We start from the raw sequence: 17,925 nt of genomic DNA, 5'->3' as shown, positions 1-17,925 counted from the left end.
GGGAAAGAAAAGTAAGATGCAGTTTGAGCCTAACAGAGTGCCATGCTATGGGAAAGATATCTTCTGAATACTGGTGTTGTTTAAAGGTCATACAAATGTCAGCTTGGTAGAAGAACTGGTGGAGAAGACCCTAGCAGTCTTTTTGATGTTATACCTTTCTGGCTGTAAGAACAGCATTGCTTGAGTGTATTTGAGACAGAGTTGACATCTGATTGCAGGGTCTGGTCCCTTGGCTGATGTGATTGTTAGGTGGCTCATTCTTGTTAAGTTTTAGTTTAGGGGACTGCCTCTAAGGTCCTTTCCGCACCACGGAAAGGGCGCCCCTGCACCAGCAGGAATTCTGCCGGTGGAGGGGTGGGGGCTGTTCGCACGGGAGCATGCGAGCGGCCCCCGCAGAGACCGGCACGGGAGAGATGGCTCCGCACGGAGCCACCTCTTCCCTGTCCCCCCCACTCACATCGTCATCCTGCGTCGCTCTGCTGGACTCCTAAGACCCGCCCACGCTGCCCTCCAACCTCCAGGGGTTGGAGGACAGCGTGGGAGGGTCTCAGTAGTCTAGTAGAGCGATGCAGGACAACGAGGTGAGTGGGGGGGGATGGGGGAAAACAGCGTGTTCCCGGCGGTGCCATTCACACCGCGCCAGCGGGAACACGCTGTTTTCCAAAACCAGGCTGTTTTCCAAAAACAGATTTTTGGAGGCGGCTTGGCGCTGCTCTGGGGGAGATGGAGGGGAGCCAGGTCGGCGCTGCTGCGTTTCAGCAGCGCTGCCTGTGCGAACGGCTCCCTGGGGACGGCGTTTTTGCCATCCCCAGGGCACCGTATTTGGCCTGTGCAGAAAGGTTAGGAGACTTGAATAAATGTAGGCCACTGCTGCAGTTATGTAGTTCAGTGGAACAACATCAAGCAGTTAAACATATATAAAGATTGAAGAGAAGTAGAAAGAAAGGAGAGTACATGTAAATGCTGGGTGTGGCCTCTTTTGAGCCAACAATATTTAAGCATACTGCATACACTCAATAAAGCACAAAGGTTGCTCTTTCAAGTTTCTTACATACTGAGAGACACCAACAGTTTATTAATTTATTGTATTCTGACCTCAGTGAAAATAGTGCTATCATTTTTGAATGTGCATTGCTTAGAATGTATTCCACAGAAAAAATTACTTGTTAAAGCACTGTAAGTTATATGACTGGTGGTAGCCTGACTATAAAATTGGCATTTACGACTGTGCTCCTGGTAATTTCCTTGACTTGCTTAGAATCTAAGCAGACATTCATTCCAATTGGTGCTTCCCACCGTGCCTGAAGGCACAAATGAGAATATTTAATTGGGGAGGGGGGGAGCTGTTGACTAACTTCCCCAATGAAGTTTAACAGCAATTACAGCTTGAGCCCCAGGCATTTCCTGAGGACTGAAGAGCTGCCTGAGTTTAATGGATTGCAGCAGAGCCTTGGGCTATCAACTTTTTTATTAATCCAGGAAATACCTTGGCCGCAGGAAATAATTGCTGACATTCTTGTACTAACACTAATTACAGAAGTTAATAAAATGACAAAGAAAAGAGCTAACGGAAACAACAATGCCTGTTCTCACATGTATTTGTTGCAAAGCTTATTTGCCTCAGAACATAGGGGTCCATTGGGAAAAAAAGCAAAAAAATCAGTTATAATTATGAAGTTGAAGTATGCTGGATTGGATGTGCACAGTGAAATCCAGTGCAAAGATGGATAGCACATCTCCTTCCATTAGGGTTGCCAGGTATCTCCTACCAACTGGCGAGTAGGGGATGGAGAGTGAAGGGGATCTTATGAGTAATAAATGTAGCTTGATGCCTCTACCATCTGCAATTTAGTGACATCATTGCAGATAGAGGTGTGGCCCTTTTCACTCAGGTAACGTAATTCCCAACCCTTCATTAAGACACCAGATAGCATTATTGTGTGGATAAGAAATTGGCCACAGCTGACAGAAAGCACAGGAATGCAAAAATGGTGCAGCACTGGGAGGTGATCCAGACTCTGGGCAGCCCGAGTGCTGTATCCCAGAGAAAACGATTCCTCCAACCTTCCTGCTGGAGGAATGAGTCTTTGTGGAAGATTGGAGAGAGGCATTCCTGACCAGCCAATGGCCCTAAAGTAAGTGTGTGGGGGGCGCCGCAGGGGGGCGCCATAAGGGGGAAAATCATGTCCCCCACGGCACTCCCACACTTACTTTAGGAAATCGAGCAGGCTGGAGAACAGGCCTTCCCGTTCTGGTGGGAACTACATTTCCCATGGTCTCCTGGGAAATGTCGTTCCCACACAGGCAGGCCTGTTCTCCAGCCTGCTTGGTTTCCTAAAGTTAGTGTGGGGGGCGCCATGGGGCGTGCTGGGGGAAGCGGGAGGGGCCAGGGCAAATTTTGCACCCCAACATGACCCAAATCCGTGCGCCCGGTGCGTGGCGCACCCCCTGTCCCCTGGTAGCTTCACCACTGACAGCAAGTGAGAATGGTTATAAGCAGTTCAATGAGCCAATGAATGAAGTAAGCATACGATAGTTCTTTGGGTTGGGGCCACAGAACCAATATCATAACCAGAAAAATATAAGCTCACATGCATGTTTTAGTTACCACCCCTATCAATTTTAAATTCTGCTACTGAGATATTGTTAGGATTTTACAAATACCTGCTTCATTCAGTCAAGAAAGAGTTAGCTGCTGAAGTCACGTGCTTAGAATCACATGATCTTCTTGTAAAATCTCCTTCCTTTTTCTAGAGAAAGTGGAGAGACAAACATACAGGCACAGATAGACTGAATGGACACCCAGATTGAGCACTTGCATAGATCAAGTTTGCTGTTCCATTTAGTGTGAATTCATTTAGTGTGTGAATTCATTTGTTATCTAGTAAAGTTATGCAAAACAACTCACTTGCATCTCTGCCCTATTATTTATTCTGATAATTAATTGTAATATAACAGATATTAAAATATGTCTGTCTCTGGCACATTTCTTTATGAAACCAGAAATACTTGAAAGCAAAAATTAAACATAAACCCATGAAGAGGCAACAAATGATTTTCGATAAGGGTCTGTTTGGGATCCAGCACTTCTCAAAATGCAGTGAAAAATATGCTCAGCAAAACTATAGTAAGCATAAAATTGGCATGATAGGGTAAAAATTCAAAATAACCCGGATCAATTTCAGAACAGATCTGTAAGCAATGAAGTGTATTAGGCATTGAGAACATATGAGGCTAAGCTCCAGGGCTACTGAGAATTGCAGTGAATTATTACTTAAATAGAACTCAGAAATGTGATATTCTTTGCCCCAAAGAAAAAGAAATGTTCCTTTAGATGGAGCTGAGCCAAATTATGTCAAATAAGCAAGATAGAATTGTGCATACATCCTCTTGCGTTAGCGGAACAAAAGAGAAAAAAGTCACATTAGCATGATACCATTCTGTTTGCAGGAGACCACTGCCAGTATAGCATTCACATTAGCAAGTCTTTGAAAGAACAAAGGGAGAAGCCGGGTGTATGATGGAGAGGAGGGGAGGATAATCAAAGTCCTCTGTGGCTCAGTCCCACTTCTGACAATGTCATAACATTACTCCCGTATAAGATCTGGCACAAGTTAAAACCTTCTCAATAAAATCCAAAAAGTACCCCAGAAAATTTCTCACCCTTCTTGTATCATCTTACCTTCTCTGTTCCCCAGCCACAACAAAGGATAGGTTTCTGTAATCAATTATGGCATGGATTCAAGAATATATAAGCATAACATATGTTGGTAACTTTGTGGCAAATGTGCTTGCCAGGCACACAAACACTTGAGAATGATCACAACAACTGATTACAAGATTAGCTGGCCTGGACACACACACACTTGTGCCCATGGCCGCACAGGGAATAAACCCTTCTTTGGAACTGAAACCAAACAGAATCTCTTCCCCCAAATCAAAGAGCCAGTCCCAGCTTTCCTCCTTAGTACAGGAGGTACTTTGGAAGATCTGAGGGAAAATCATCAGTATAACTGTAGGGAGCACCTGTTTGGCAATAGTTGCATCCAGTGGCAATTAATCAAAGACAGTTGGTTGATACTGAACCTTTTGCTTAGACTTCCCTTACCGCTGTGTTCCACCCCCACTACCACCTCTGCCTGCAACCTGCTCTTTCTGTCTTCTACCTCCATCAAGTTGCACTGACAGGAAAAGTTGTACTTGTTGCGCTGCTTTGTAACCTTTTCAGTCACAGATGTATGATGGAACAGAAGTGCAAAAGTGGTGGTTTTTTAAACAAAAGACATTCAGAGTTTGCTCTTGCTTGCCTCCACGTCATGACCTTAGCATTCTTTGGAGGAGGTCTCCCATCCAAAACACTAGCCAGGGCAAATACTTAGCAGCCAAAATCTAACATGTTCAAGATAGCCGGAGATATCCAGATCAGGAAGAATAATATGTTCATTGCACAAAATATATCAACGGATGTGAATTTACGGATGCCAACTCCAGGCAGGGAAATTCCTGGAGATTTGGGGGAACACAGGGTATGGGGCAGTGACGGAACTCAGCAGGTTATGATGCCGTCCAGTCCACCCTCCAAAGCAGCCATTTTTTCCCTAGTGAACTGACCTCTGTATGAAAATCTGTTGTAAGTCTGAGAGATCCCCATGCCTTGTCTGGGGGGTAGAAACCATTAATGAATTACACAAGCAAATTTGCAACTAGAAACCCCCTGTTTCACTGCTGTGCATTCATGTATTTACATAAACACAAGCCGAATAACATTACTCAGATATCTGAGGCTCAACATTAGACCATTTATTAACTGAGACACTGCTTTGCAAGACATCTTGCAATTTCTCATTGAGGCTTTTAAGGGTAAAGGACCTTTGAGGATTGGTACAGCTTTGTTTTGTTATCTTTTTTGCATTTAAACCTGGAGCTAATATATGATGCTTTCTTAGACATTTAACGGACTGAGCATGCTAAATTAGTTGACCTCTGGCCCGAACAGTTCAAAGGAGAAGGATTATTCAGCATTCTAGCCAGAGGGAATATTTGTTTGCCTGTTCATTCACATTAGGCATGAAGTCAGCCAAACAATTCAGGCTAATGGTTATTTCTCTGATTCACATATGTTTTTCCAGTTTTTACACTTGGTTTTTTTGTCAGGCTAGCTTTTAAATTTAAACCTAAGAAATCAGTCAAAAGAATTTATAAACTAATGTCTGTGCACAAAAAGAACATTATTAGAAGCAAAGAATAAAAATCAGTGTTGCAAGAAGTAGTCATGTCCGCATGTATAAACATGTAAGGAGATGTGTCAAGAAAGAATAAGGAAAAAACAGAAACAAGCCTCTGCTTATAAACTTTTTAATGTATATATAAACTGAGATAGACCCCAAGCATGGAAGTCATTTGCCTGTTATAATACAAGCTATATCACTGAGCAAAATGAAACACATTTCACAACATCAAGTATTTCGAAGCAAATCATGAAATAATTTCCTTATATTCCTAAAGTTTTAAGGCAGTGTTCTTGCATCTTTCTGATACAGTTTCACTTACATTTCAGTCAGCCATTGTCTGCAACTTGACAATATTTCATATCTTTAGTGAGTTAAATAAACAAAATATTTAGTTGCTAATACACCACTGGTTCCAGAAATCTCCCAGCATCTTCATTTGTTGGAGAGCCAAAACATGATTACCACCAAATAAGTATGCAGAACTTGTCAATCTTACAGCCCAATCCAGAAACCTCAGCAGCCATGAATGGTTTTACTGCAACACTACCTCCAAATTGCTTCCAGGTGGCATGGAGAGGCAGCAAAAACTGAGAAACCCTTGGCCACCTAAAAGCCCTTCACAGTGTGGCGTAAGTCTGACTCCTGTGCCTGGGGCAATCCCAGGTTAAAAACCCAGTAAAAGCTGCCTCTGGGAATGCCCCTAGCTTGCCTCGAGCTGTGCTTGTGTCCAACCTTAGGCCATGCAGTGTGGGTGCAGACTCTTTCAGGTCAGGCACCGAGGAGCAGCCCCACATCAGCTCCAAAAACTGCTCCAGCAGTTTCCAGATTGGACTGCCCATTCTTGATTCTAAATGGTGAAAGGGTATGGAGTATATTATTGGCAATGAGGTGGCAGAAAGAGCAGCTCCTTCACAGAACCAATCCCAACCTTTTCCTGTATTTTCCAAAAGAGAGGAGGCTAGAGTAATTTGTCTAGAAAGAAAAACAGTTCTATTTGAGTAGTGCAATATTTCAAGATAAGCTTCTTGTGGTTGATCTAGATAGACTCAGAAGGAGTCAGGCAACCATTGTATATTTCATCTTTAGTTCCCAGGAGTAAGTGTTGTGATGGGATAGAGGAGTGGAAGATTAAGTCTCAGTTTTTCATGGGGAAGAGACATGATCTCACACCATGCCAAGGATTTATGGGTAGTTCTTTTGTGATAACTCCCAAGAAAGCTAAAAATTGATTCTACAGCGGTGTGAAATCAACTCAGTACCTGCTGAGCAGATTAGCCTGCAAAGTGCTCTGGAACATAATAGGGATCTGCTGAGAATGAGAGGGGCCTTGGGGTCATAGGAACCCAATAAAAAAGCTAACCCAGGTTGAATCCCCACTACCATCTTAGCCAGGTTTCAGAACACAAACTAACCAGATTTGAGGGACGACCTCCCCATGGCTTGCGTGGCAGATTCCATTTCTGGCACTCGTTCTCCCCATTAATCTGCGTTCCTGCAGGACCTGGTTGCAAGTGGGACCCAATTAACACGGTTCAGGGCTGATCCGAGGGGAGGGATGAGGGTTGAAACCCTGACTCGTTTCCCGCCCTGGAGTGTGGCATGGAATTTGGGCAACCAATCAGCGCTGCGAAGTGCACACAGCCTTTCCTTGGTTTTGTTTCCGCTTTTGCGATGGGCCAGCAGAAGGGGACGTAAACATTAAACAGTCAAATGTGTAACCTTAAACCGTTAATGGTTTACACAGGTAACGATTAACTGTTTGCTCAGTTAAACATTAAACTTTTACATGCTGGTTTTTTGATCGCACCCCTACAATGTACACTTCTACAGTGGGAAAAGGTCCCGCTCCATCAAGGCACACCGGCCAATCAGGGGAGAGCGGTGAAGGGAGCTCTCCTGGTAGTGGGGATTGCTAAGAGTTCTGTAACCAGGTGTGTCTGCTGTGTGCTCTGGGGAGGTGTGTCTGGGGAGGGAGAAACTCTGATGAAGAGGACATGGTTTCACAATGAACAGGTTTGGATCTGCATGCAAATTTCAAGTGGGGATTCGACCCCAGTGTGCCACAGAGGTGAAAGAGAAAGTTCTATGCTGGGGAAAGGGATTGGAAACAAAACAGGCAATTCTACAATGTCCCTGTATTAGATCTACAGTGTTTCTTCTTTGGGAGTATTGTGTATGGTTCTGGTGACCGTATCTCAAAAGGGGCATTGGAGAACTGGAGGGCAACTGAGGTAGTTAAGGGTCTGGAGCACATTTCCTATTAGAATGGCTGATGAATCTGGGACATTGGTTTAGAGTAGAGACAGGTAAAGGGGGATATGGTGCATGTTTATACAATTACACATGGGGACCTGATATACGTGTGGGTTGTCCCTTTCCCCTCTTAGATTTATTCCTCCACACCCACTATTACTGCTGTTGGGCCCTCCATAGCTCCCTGCCTTCCGTCATCACCACCAGGTTTGCAATGGTTCCGGTTGCCCTGTTACTGCCTTCTATGAGACCTGCAGAATGCCCAGCCTCTGTTGCTGGGCCTGCTGCAACTCCCAGTCCTCCCACTGTTGCCACCAGCAAGTCCCAGCCCTCTCCCCTCCATGATCACTGGGAGGCTGCTGACAGAGAAGATAAGTGTGCTTTCTGTTTATGCAAACAATGCTTTGTTTGGGGGCAGATTTAAACACAGTAAAGGTGTTAATTTTTTAACATTTTTGTTAAAAGGATTAAACAGACTCATGAGAATAGGTCACTCAGTGGATGCTAGCCCTGGAAACTAAACAGAACCTCCTCATTCAGATGGGAAGGCTTCCTCTGTTGGTCCTCTGTTGGTTCTCCAGGATAACTGGGTGGCCACTGTGTGAGACAGAACACTGAAGTATTTGAACTGCTGGCATGATCCATCAGGGCTCTTATGTTCAATGCCCTTGCTTAGAACTTTCATGCCTGAGTTTCTGAGTGGCCTCCAACTGCATCATGGTAGAGTGATAGTATGGAATAAGCTGTGGGTTCAGTTTCTATGAAGCACTGTGTTCAATCAGATATTGAAACCCTTAAGAATATCAGAACATAAGAAAGAGCCTGCTGGATCAGACCAGAGTCCATCTAGTCCAGCACTCTGTTTCTCGCAGTGGCCCACCAGATGCCTTTGGGAGCTCGCATGCAGGATGTGAAAGCAGGATTCTGGGTGTCCTTCCTTCTGACTGGACTTCAGACCACCTTGACATCTACTGAATTCCTAGGGCAGAGTCCTATGACCCACACTGTAAAAGTTCCTCCACTTCAGAATCACTGTCCAATAAATCAGGAATCTGGAATAGAACATGTTTTAGAATGCCAAGTTATCAACATTTTCCTTTTATCTATAACTGGTATTCCACTTATAAGCTGTGATGGTAGAAAGGCTAAATTATCCTTTTATTGACTATGCTTGAGAATAAGAAGTTACCACTAACTTAGATTCTGCTGTTGATGCAGGGTATAGCAATTTCAAATAAAAATTCATCTTGAAATTCAAACCTTATTTCAACAGTTTATCGTACCCCAAATTATCTGTTTCTATTTTATTAATGTGAAATCACAATTTATCTAGCAGCTCTATTTGAAAACACTGTGCAGCCAAATCAAACTCCTGTCTGTTAATAAGATGCCGTTGTGAAGCTTGTGAAGCAAACCCTGACTCTTCGGTAGAAAGGGCATGACATTTGGGATTCTTTGTTCCCACATCAACATGTATTTTTGCTGTCTCTTTGTTTTCTTTCTGATAGCTGATCTGTAACTCTCATGTGGTTCCTTCCATTGAAAAAAATTCAAAGACAACCTGCAAAAAATGTACTTCAGCTGCCTTCATGCTTACAAGCTTACTTTCATAGATACTGAGGCTGAGGAAACACCACAGATTAAACTTACAGTGCAAGAATTGAAACCACTGGTTTTTTGGACAATTATGTCCAAAATGTTATTGTGATGTTGAAAACTGGGTCATCAGTGGTGGAGTTTCTTCTTATCATATCCTGGTAACCCAGATCGCAGTTCCTCCACAATGTTAGTATACAAAGGAACATGGCTAAAACCCTCAGACAATGAGAATCACATCTTAAGCATTATTTGAAAGAACAATAGTCAAGGTGTCCTTTAGTTATTCTAAGATGGCACTTGAAATGTCATCCTTGCAAAATGAAACCATGGAGTTGTAAAGTTGTACAAAATTATGCTAGGCCACTATCCCATTTTGAGCAAATTCTAGATTTACAGCATCTCCATCACACCCTTTCCCAAAGTATTCTGGTACTGAGCTGGTTCTGTAGCAGTGTTTCTCAAATTGTGGTCCACTGAGTACCACTGAAAGGTTTTTTAGGTTCCTGTCTTGTTCTATCCTGTCCTGTTCTGTCCTTCCCTTCCCTTCCCTCCCTTCCCTTCCGTATTCAGCTTTCCTTTATTTAGAAGATATTAAATATTTAGGAAGTTTGTTACTGCTTGTGATACAGAGACTCTTTTAAAGGAGTGGTAAGAATGAATCAAGATACTTTGAGTGGTCTTTTGATATGCAGCCCTATAAAAATCAGTTAGCCCTTAGTCCAGACCTGTACAAACAAGAGCATCATTTTTATCAAACTTGCTTTTAAAGTGTCTCACAGTATTATTTTGAGCACACAAAAGGATGGATGTCATCACAGGGTTTCAGTGACCTGTACTTTGTAAAGGGCTGCCTAGTGCATGGTGGCCACTGGTGAAAGAGGAGAGGAGGTCTTAGTTCTTCAAACATTTCAAATCAAAATTAGGTCCCTGTGATAACAATAGGGTTAAAATATTTCCCCCTTTTTCTTACAACAAATGTGAAAAAATATCCTTATTCCACCACTACATCAATTCCCTGTTTGACTAGGTAGTAGATCCAGGAAAGGTGCTTCTAGTGGTGGACACTATTTGGGATGGGGGAATATTTTTTGGATTCAGATTCATTGGAACTGAAATTTTTGAGAAAAGCTGAAAAAAATCTTAATGCCCATAATGGTAAATGTTGTTTTTCTAGCTTTTCTACCCTAGATATTCAAAACATTTCAGTTTCATTAAAGTCTATGGGGATTTTTTTTGAGGCACTGGGGGTGGAGAGCCAGTTTTTAAGGTTGTGGGATCAAATGTGCAGTATAGCTCAGGTGAGTCTCCTTAGAAGAACCACCAAGTGTGGTGACATTTGGGTCAGTGGGTAAACATTCCACAATGACTTCAATGGGAAGATGTGTAATTGTTTTGTTCCAATTGCATTCAATGTAAGATCTTTGATGGCCTCTGGAGGGATTGTTTTTAAGTTAGAGACACCAAATTTGCCACACAGCTGCTGGTGACTCTCCTCAGAAGAATCCCCACGTTTGGTGAAATTTGGGTTGGCGGCCCAATTCTATGGGCATCCATTTTTTTTCCATTTGGGTAGTTGTTAGTAGGGTTGAGCAATACCAAAAATATTTGGTAAAATTTGGATTCAGGCTTATTCAGGCAGAAAATTATCTGTCTGCCTGAATAACATAAATATCATATTTGGTTTGCCCGAATATATTCGGATATCCAAATATATTTGGGTCCATCTGATTTTTTAATTTTTTTGTGGTTTTTTATTTTGGCCTGCAGGGGAAGCATTTTTAAAGCTAGTAGCACCACAATTTCAGGGTATCCTCCAGAGGCTCTCCTGACTATACCTTCTGCATTTGGTTCAGGGGGTCCAAAGTTATGGGCCCCTGAAAGGGGTGCCCCATTCCCCATTATTTCCAATGGGAGCTAACAGGAGATGTGGGCTACCTTTGAGGGTCCATAAAATTGCTCCCTTGAACCAAACTTCACCAAACTTGCGTGGTATCATTAGGAGAGTCTCCTGAAGATACCCTTCAATTTTGGTGCTGCCGTCTTAAAAATGTGCCCTTGACAGGCACTCCAAGGTAAGTATTGGGGGGATTTTCTGGGCGGGTGGATTCTTTAGGTTTTTTTCCTTTCTTTAAACATTGTTTAAAGGTAGTTCAAGCTGCCTGTACTCCCTTTAAAAATGTTTAAAGAAAGAAAAAACCCTAAAGAATCCACACAAACACCCGTTCTCTCAATTTTGCATCTTCCTCTCTCCTTCTCCCAAACACTTCTCTTGCTTCCATGCCATGTTGAAGCAAGAGAAGCCCTTGGGAGAAAGAGAGAGAAAGATTGGAAAGAGAGAGAAATCCCATCCCCAAGCCTCCCTTGTTGGAGGGGTAAGGGGGGTGGTGGACTCTCTTCAGTTTGACAGAGAGTCCACCCCCCCTTCCCCGGCAAGTGCCTTCAAACTGTGGATCTTTAAAGATCTTCACAGATCCCCAGCTTACAGGCACTTGTTGAGAAAAGGGATGTGTGGACTCTACCCACCTTCCCCAGCAAGTGGCTGCAAGCTGAGGATCTTTAAAGAACTTTAAAGATCCATGGCATACAGGCGCTTGCCGGGAAAAGGGGTGTATGAACTCTTCCCCCCCTTCCCTGGCTTGAATGGTAGCATTCAAAGATCGTTTAAATGATCCCCAAATGTTGTCGAATACATACAAGCCGATCTGAATATTTTCTATTTGGATTGGCTTGTATTCGGGCATAATGTATTCAGGCCAAATATGACCCGAATAGGCCCGAATAGTCTGTGATTCTTTCCGAATAGGTGATTTGTTTCATCTGGATCACCAACTCTAGTTGTTAGTATTATGTGGATCCAGTGATGGTTTCATTATCAGCCTTGCCATCACCTGCTTCAGCCTTTGGAAGCTAGGAAGCAGATGGAAATCTGTGGGTTAAAAAGGCTCTCATTTAATCTAATAGTTTAGGAAACCTTGTGAAATGTGAGTGATTCTGAACATTTCCAAATGGAAGGACCAAAATAGTTTCATGGAAGTATTCTCAGAATGTGTAAAAATCCAAACTGGGTCACTTGAGCCAATGATTAATAGAAATCTTAGATGATTAATTGGCCCTGGCAGCAAAATTAATATGATTTGAGATTTATCCTCAATTTTGTAAGGAACATGAATTTGTTTTATGTGTTTCTCAGTTATCTCAGTTTCATATGCGCTTTTGGGCAAAAGAGAATACTGGTTGGCTTTTATCAGCGTCAGCTACTGCTAATTATCGCTAACTTGCAAAATATGCCATTACCTATGAGATATTAAATAAAATTAACAATGAAAACACAGTGAAAGAAAATCAACTTAGGTATCATATTTTTGGTTTTATACCTGTTTGGTTTCCCCTGTGTCACTGTCATTAGTTGGATGATAATTTGGCATGCTTAAGGCTATGACACAACATCTACTTATTCTGGTGTCATCCAATTGACCTTGTGCATTGAATCTGAGTGTTATTGATGTTGAGACAAAGTTCAGCTTCTTCCAATTTTAGGTACATTACGAGCCCTGAAATGTCACATCTGCATTGACAAGCAGAACTGAGTCATTCAAAACAAGATATGAAAGGTTGTTGAAAATATATTGCATGAATATTAGCAATAAAATTTACAACACCAATAGCAAAAAGTAAGGCTGCAGTCTTAAGTGTGTTTATTTCATTTGTATCCCATCTTTTTTTCCATTATGGAGCTCAGGGTGACAAGTAGGAGGTCACCCACTGAGGCCTGACCAGACGAAGATCTGCTTAGCTTTAGCAAGGTTGTTCTCATGTGCTTTCCCATTTTCCCTGTGTCCCCATAATGATAAATAAATATGTATAGAATTAAGTTACAAATTAAACTGAGTTACTAACTACATTTTGAGAAATTCCCGCTGAAGTGTGGCACGGAGCTCATAGGACAAAAAACCTAACTTATATCAAATGCACTTCATATAAAATATTCTTCAGCTATTTATGTCTGCTGTTTTTCAGGTTCAACAAAAGATTTAATTGAAACTTGCTGTGCCGCTGGACAACAGTGGGCTATTGACAACAGTGAATGCATGGAAACCCCTGTAAGTGGAACAGATGGGGATATCTGCAGGTAGGTACACAAAAATTTTAAGAAGTAGAAAATCATAAGCAATTTATATGGTATAATGTGATGTATGTTCCACAATATACAAACACATCATAATCTGAAATCTGCATATTCTGGATTATACTACGGCTTCACTTGTATGTACAGTAGGTTGCTGTTCTCTGTATTACAATTAATGGCTGAAACTTTTGAGGGGGCTTTCTTCCAACTACAACAGAATAGTATTTCTGCAGATCATAACTTGAATAGGAAAGAAGTATAGTGCTTTCATTTTGGCTTGAGAACAATCCAGTTTTATTCAGAGAATATCTGCTACATGCAGAGACCTGTTCCTCATCAACTGGGTATAAATAACATCAGCATATTTCTTTGCATGAAACTGCAGTAGCAGTATTTTGTTCTCACAGATGACAAACTCCTGGTCCAATAAAAAAGTATGCTAGTCAGAGTGGTATATGAGAATTACTGGATCAATTTCTTCTGTGAGTAGGAATAATGTGTAATGCATCCTGTATATTTAAACTGAACAAGACCTAAAATGCTTATGCATAAGTATATTTTTGTTCCATAGGTGAAAGGAGAAAAATGCACATGTACCATTATGTTAATAATAAATGCAGAAATCATATATCTCATTGTCAATTACAAAGATGAAAAAATAATAAATTTCTTAATTTTCTACTTTCTTCTTGTACTCTCTACTTTCTGTAACATATATGCCTGAAAGAGCGTTGAATGAGAGTCACTCTTGAAAATATGGAAGGACATAACAGATTTCTAGACATCTCCAAAATAACTTGCCAGTGTTAGTACTGTTTTGTAACAAAACACATGTAATAATCTGAGCTTATACTAAAATGTATACACTTACGAAAACATATCATTTTAGTCATTAACAGTGCTATACTAATCACAGGGATATTCTTCTGTGTCCATTCAAGACAGTTGGTTTAGAAGGGGGTAATTTAGGCTCCTCCTCCCCTTCTTGCTCATGGTGAGTCTAGGTCAGGGGTTGGCAACCTTTAACACCCAAAAAGCCATTTGGACCCTTTTTCCACAGAAAAGAAAACACTTGGAGCCGCAAATACTTTTTGACATTTAAAATGAAGATAACACTGTCTTTATTCTCATGCAGGGAGAAGTTCCCTTTGGGGCCCATTTTTACCCATCAAAGCAAAAGGGGGGGGAAGCCTGTTGTTTGTACATGATTCAAATGACCAGCAATAGAACCCCCATTTCACACATTTCACACATGTTGAAAGACACTGATTATGCCCCCCAAAAAGAACCCCCTCAAATTCCACTTGGATGGTGGATCAAAATTGGTTCCTTTAATGGGGTTGCCAACTTCCAGGGGGGGCTGTACTTCTCCTGAGCAAATGTCTGCCATGGAGGGTGGACTCAACAGCCATATTCCTCACTGAGCTTGGCCTCTGCCCTGGTTCCAATAGCCACAGCTTCTGAGAATGTACCCCCAAATGTCGTGGGATTTGCCCGCCAGGAGTTGGCAACCCACGACAACCATGGCTGAGGATGATCTCGGCCTTCCTCCCTTCCACGATCTACAAGCTTACCCTCCACCCTTCCAAGATCCACGTGCAAGGCTTTCCCCATGCACTCCTGCCCTCCTTGGCAATGCAGAAGCAAACAATTGCCACCCACCCCCGCCTCCCCATCAAACCGCCCTGACGAGTGCAACCTTATAGGGCTGCAGGTAATAACTCCTTAAAAACCTGGCATTGTCTTTCTCACCTGGACTCAGGCAGGCTGCCATCAGCCAGGAAAGCCCCTGGAGTTCAGTGGGGCTGCTGGGGGGCTGCAACCTAGGGTGGCACTGCTGGGGTCCCCCATGTGGTCCCACCCCCCAAGAAGGACTCAGGGGAAGGGGAAATGAGGCCATCCAAAACAGGGTCAACTCCTGACCCGCCATTCAAGGCGGGTGGACTGAGGTTAGGATTGTGCTGAAAATCTGCGCTCCTGCAACTCCCTCCCATTTCTTGCCCTTTGCTGCTCACCTGTTCAAGAGGATCCACCAGCAGTGCTCTGCCCCCACCCTGCGCCGTCATCACTGGCATCAGCCAACCAGGCAGCTGAGTCAGGGAAGCTGGAAGTGGCTGGGGATAACTGTCTCGGGCTGTGTCTCTCTAGGAATGGGGACTCTTTCCCATTAACCCTTAGAGCAACTCTCCGAAGGAGGCTGAGAGGACCCAAGCCATTTGGAGCCGCAGTACAAGGATGAAAGAGCCACATGAGGCTCTGGAGCCACAGATTGCAGACCCCTGGTCTAGGTTGTCTGCAAATGCAGGATAAGCAGTCCTGTCTTTTCAGGGGAATTAACACCCCACACACCTGTTTGTTACTTTCCAAAATTTCTACATGACTGGGGTTTTCCCAAGTTGAAGAATCAGTTGTCTCAGTCCTAATCTACAGATTTAGGCCGTTTCTGCATGGCCAAATAACAACGCCCTAGGGACGGAAAAAACACCATTCCTAGGGTGCTGTTCGCACAGGAGCGAGGTTTTTGAAAAGCGGTGTCTTCCCGCTGGCGCGGTGCAAACCGCACCAGTGTGAGGGCACCGCTTTTGGCTCCCCCCCCCCCACTCACCTCTCTGTCCAGCACAGCTCTGCAGGGCTGAAGGGACATGCCTACACCTATGCTGCCCTCTGACCCCTGGAGGTTGGAGGGTACCATGGGCGTGTCCCTCTAGCCCTGCAGAGCTGTGCTGGACAGAGAGGTGAGTGAGCTGGATGAACCAGGGGCGGCTCCATATGGAGCCGCCTCTCCGGTTCATTTCATCTTCGGGACTGTGTGTACACTACTGTGCGAATGGCCTCCGAGCCTCCACCAGCACAATTCATGCCGGTGGAGCTGCATTTCCGCCAGCGTGGGGAAACAGCCTTAAAGTCTGCAGATGGCACTATTATGGGAACAGGAAAATAGTCTTGAATATTATATTTGATATCAAAGAATGAGGGATCTATATAAACTGAAAATCAAGGAGCAAAAATAACTGGTCAGCAAAGTTACAAAGCAGGGAAATTCTTATCATATCAGTAAGGAATTTATAACATCCCGGTATAGGACTAAAAAGGCGTGAGATAGAGCATATCTTATAGACCTAAAGGCATCCTCAGCTAGATAAGAGGGACTAAGTTAATAAACACAGAAATGAAGATGACAAAGGTTAGAGATAAATCTGATGAGATAATTAAAATGTTTTTTGTATTTTAATGAACTCTGAAATGATAGTGAATATGAAAGGTATGCATAGGATGTATTCTAGTGAAACCACATTGTTACAATCATTTTCACCTTTTTAGTAAATAAGATGTATGTGAAATCATGTCACCCTGAAGAAGTTTCTCCTTCAGGAATGTTGGAAACTGGTTATCTGGATTGAAACCAGGAAGGCTGGAATTAGTTTTATTGCCTTATTTATGGAAAGGATAAACAAGCCAAAGAGCAGAATAAAATTCCAGTTTTGTGTCAAACTAGCAAATTTGATTTTAAGGTGAAGGGTATGTATGTAAGGAAATCATGACGTGTGCATTTTTGAAGATATAAGAAGAGAGGTCTTTTGTCTGGTTGGGTGTGACTCTCAGAGAGAGAGGGGAGGGCTCACCCTGTGTTAGATATTGGATCTACACAGTAAAAATAATTTCTTTCTCTTAAAACCTGAGTCTTGGGTATTCTTTTCTTCAACCATCTTTTAAACCGTAACTGAGCTGGGCTAGATAGAATTCTCGCCCCCCACTATATTGACTATTAGATATACTAATATTTCCAACACCATGACACTTTTGAATGCACTTTAATTAGCAATTAAAAACATGGCTACTTCTGTAGCCATAGATGTGACATTGTAAAATATGGCAAGGTATAAAAGGGAAAGAAACTGTACTTAAACATTCATAGTACTGTTTTATGGATGGGATGAGCATCCTGGTCAGATTTTCAGAACCTCTTACTGGACTCTAATAAGCTATGATTTATGTCTCTACCATAGCCCTTCAAACACAAATGATGAAATGAAAAAATGCAGGATGACTAACCAAGCATTTAAGAAGTTGCACTTGATCAGAATTAAAAATGATATTACTGTGGTGCTTGCCCTAGTAACATAGAATGTTTCTTTATGGGGCTGCCCCAGAAAACTGTCCAGAAGCTACAGTTGGTACAGAATGCTGTGGCCAGAATGCTGACTGGAGTGGGTTGTAAGGACCATACAACTTCAGTCTTGTTTCATCTACACTGGGTCCAAATTTGTTTTGGACCCAATTCAAGGTACTGGTATTGACCTTTAGTGCCCTTTATGGCTTGGGGCCAGCCTACCTGACTGCCATCTCACATAAGAATCTACCCATCCTTTCCAGTCATCTTCAGAGGTTCTGCTTTGGGTGTCTCTATAATCTGAGGCTAGACAGCAACTTGAGAAAGATTCTTCTTAGTTTTGGTGCAAGAACTTTGGAGCTGCCTACCTGTGGAAATTTGTCTGTCTCCCTCAACCATTGCCTTCTGACGGGATGAAGAATTTTATGTTCTGTTTGGCATTCCCCCTTTAACTGTTATTGGCCTTTATCTCTGGTTGTGTTATGTGTTTCTGTGTTTACCAGTTTTTATCAAATTGTTTGTTGTATATATGCTGTATTCTAAGTGCTACTTTAATGGTGAAATTTTTTGATGTTTGCTGCCTTGTGGATTCTAACAGGGTGTGG

General features: G+C 42.6%; 1 protein-coding gene across 1 annotated transcript in view; it reads left to right on the top strand.

Moving 5' to 3' along the window:
- FBLN2 (fibulin 2) overlaps positions 1-17,925 on the top strand; it is a 174,582-nt gene that overhangs the window by 84,767 nt on the left and 71,890 nt on the right. Inside the window, exon 3 of the mRNA XM_048487336.1 lies at positions 13,101-13,212. Within this exon, the coding sequence (XP_048343293.1) occupies positions 13,101-13,212 (112 nt within the window). The remainder of the gene's footprint in view (positions 1-13,100; positions 13,213-17,925) is intronic.

This window comes from Sphaerodactylus townsendi, linkage group LG03 (genome assembly GCF_021028975.2).
Source record: "Sphaerodactylus townsendi isolate TG3544 linkage group LG03, MPM_Stown_v2.3, whole genome shotgun sequence".
Lineage (NCBI taxonomy): Eukaryota > Metazoa > Chordata > Lepidosauria > Squamata > Sphaerodactylidae > Sphaerodactylus > Sphaerodactylus townsendi.
The sequence above is the reverse complement of the archived record's forward strand: the minus strand, read 5'-3'. Positions and strand labels throughout refer to the sequence as shown.